General features: G+C 45.4%; 1 protein-coding gene across 1 annotated transcript; it reads right to left on the minus strand.

Moving 5' to 3' along the window:
- Positions 1-1070, minus strand: LOC134285494 (uncharacterized). Its single transcript, XM_062846325.1, has 2 exons — positions 813-1070; positions 1-747 (listed from the first exon to the last, which is right to left on the minus strand). The coding sequence occupies exons 1-2, from the start codon at positions 1005-1007 to the stop codon at positions 328-330; spliced, it is 615 nt and encodes a 204-aa protein (XP_062702309.1). The 5' UTR covers positions 1008-1070; the 3' UTR covers positions 1-327.
- Positions 1071-1393: the final 323 nt, after the last annotated feature.

The following is a 1393-nucleotide window of genomic DNA, read 5'->3' on the forward strand; positions in this document are numbered from 1 at the left end:
TGCTTAACAATATTATACCATTATATTTATTTTCTTGTTACTTTCAATGTACATGGAATATGAATTCGTTAGTTCTTCAGTTTACCTTCATCAGCCAAGCAACACACAGGGAAGTGGAACCATCTCGGCAAGGGTCCTATTTTGAGCACTTTTCTGCTATAACTCAGCCAATTCTAAACCAATTGGCACATTTTTTGGAACGCGATGAGATATGTATGGTATCTAGCCATGTACAAAATTTCAAGTCAATTGGTTTGGGATTGACTGTGTTATAGCGAAGAGTGCCCAAAATACCGGCCGCTGCCCAAGTGGTTCGCTACCCTAGTTTTACACCTCTTCATAATCCCTCGTATTTTCCAGGTTCCTAACAATTTCACCCCGTTTGCTAAAATCCAACCACCAATCCACCACATACAGCCCGGCATTGACAAATCCGAAAACGGCCGCCACTATGTTGGATTCGTAGCCATAGTAGTTGAGGGCAATAACCAGCACGAAATATGCCAGCGTGTGGAACGCAACTGCTGCCAATCCCGTAAGCCAAAGTTTCACCCGGAACCATAGCGCCGGAGTGAATGCCGTTCGGAGAGGATGGGCTACCAAGATGGAATCGGCCAAGGAAAGCACCGTTCCTATCAGGGCGTTGATGGCGAGGAATAGGAACGTCATTTCCGCAAGAGAATCCAGCGGTTCCGAATTGCGACGGCTCCGGGTTCGGGTGAGCGCCAGAATTACGATGGCAGCCGTCTAAAAGTGATAGAATAATCAGATTATTCTGTAGGAAAAGATGGTGGTAAATCAACATAACTTACGATCTGTCCGAGCTTGAGAGCCGAACAAACAGTCTTCAGCACCTTCCAGTCAAACGGGCTATTGGGGCAGGGCGCTGGGCTCTGCAGAATGGTGACGTCATTGTTCAAAGGAAACTCCAATGGGTTGGAGGTTTTGTCTTTTTGGTCGAAATTGTGCACCACAGGAGGAGATCCTACCGTAGAAATTTTGCTCATTTTTGCACAGCTCTCGATGTCAGTCGACTGAATCAAACGCGTAGGTAAACGGAAATGAAAGTGAATTTGTTTAGCGATAGCGATGTCGCTTGAAGAGATAAGAACTCTGATGAATTCAGCGGAAGGCTAAAGAAATTGTCTTGAGTTCTATAAACCCAACTCTCCATAAAGGCAAAATCTATTTATGGAAAAATCTATTTTACCCTTCGCAGAGAGCGGAACTGGAGATGCTCAGCCATGGACCGAGTCGAACGACTCCTACGCACAGTAGAGGACAGTCAGGCCGTAGTGTAACCGTTAAGTAAGTGGTAGCGATATCATTCAGTGCCTGCGGATTGGAACAGAAGCCTTGCTTGTGTTTTATTTGTCGTTTCCAAAAGAAACCT

The sequence above is a fragment of the Aedes albopictus genome, chromosome 1, assembly GCF_035046485.1.
Source record: "Aedes albopictus strain Foshan chromosome 1, AalbF5, whole genome shotgun sequence".
Lineage (NCBI taxonomy): Eukaryota > Metazoa > Arthropoda > Insecta > Diptera > Culicidae > Aedes > Aedes albopictus.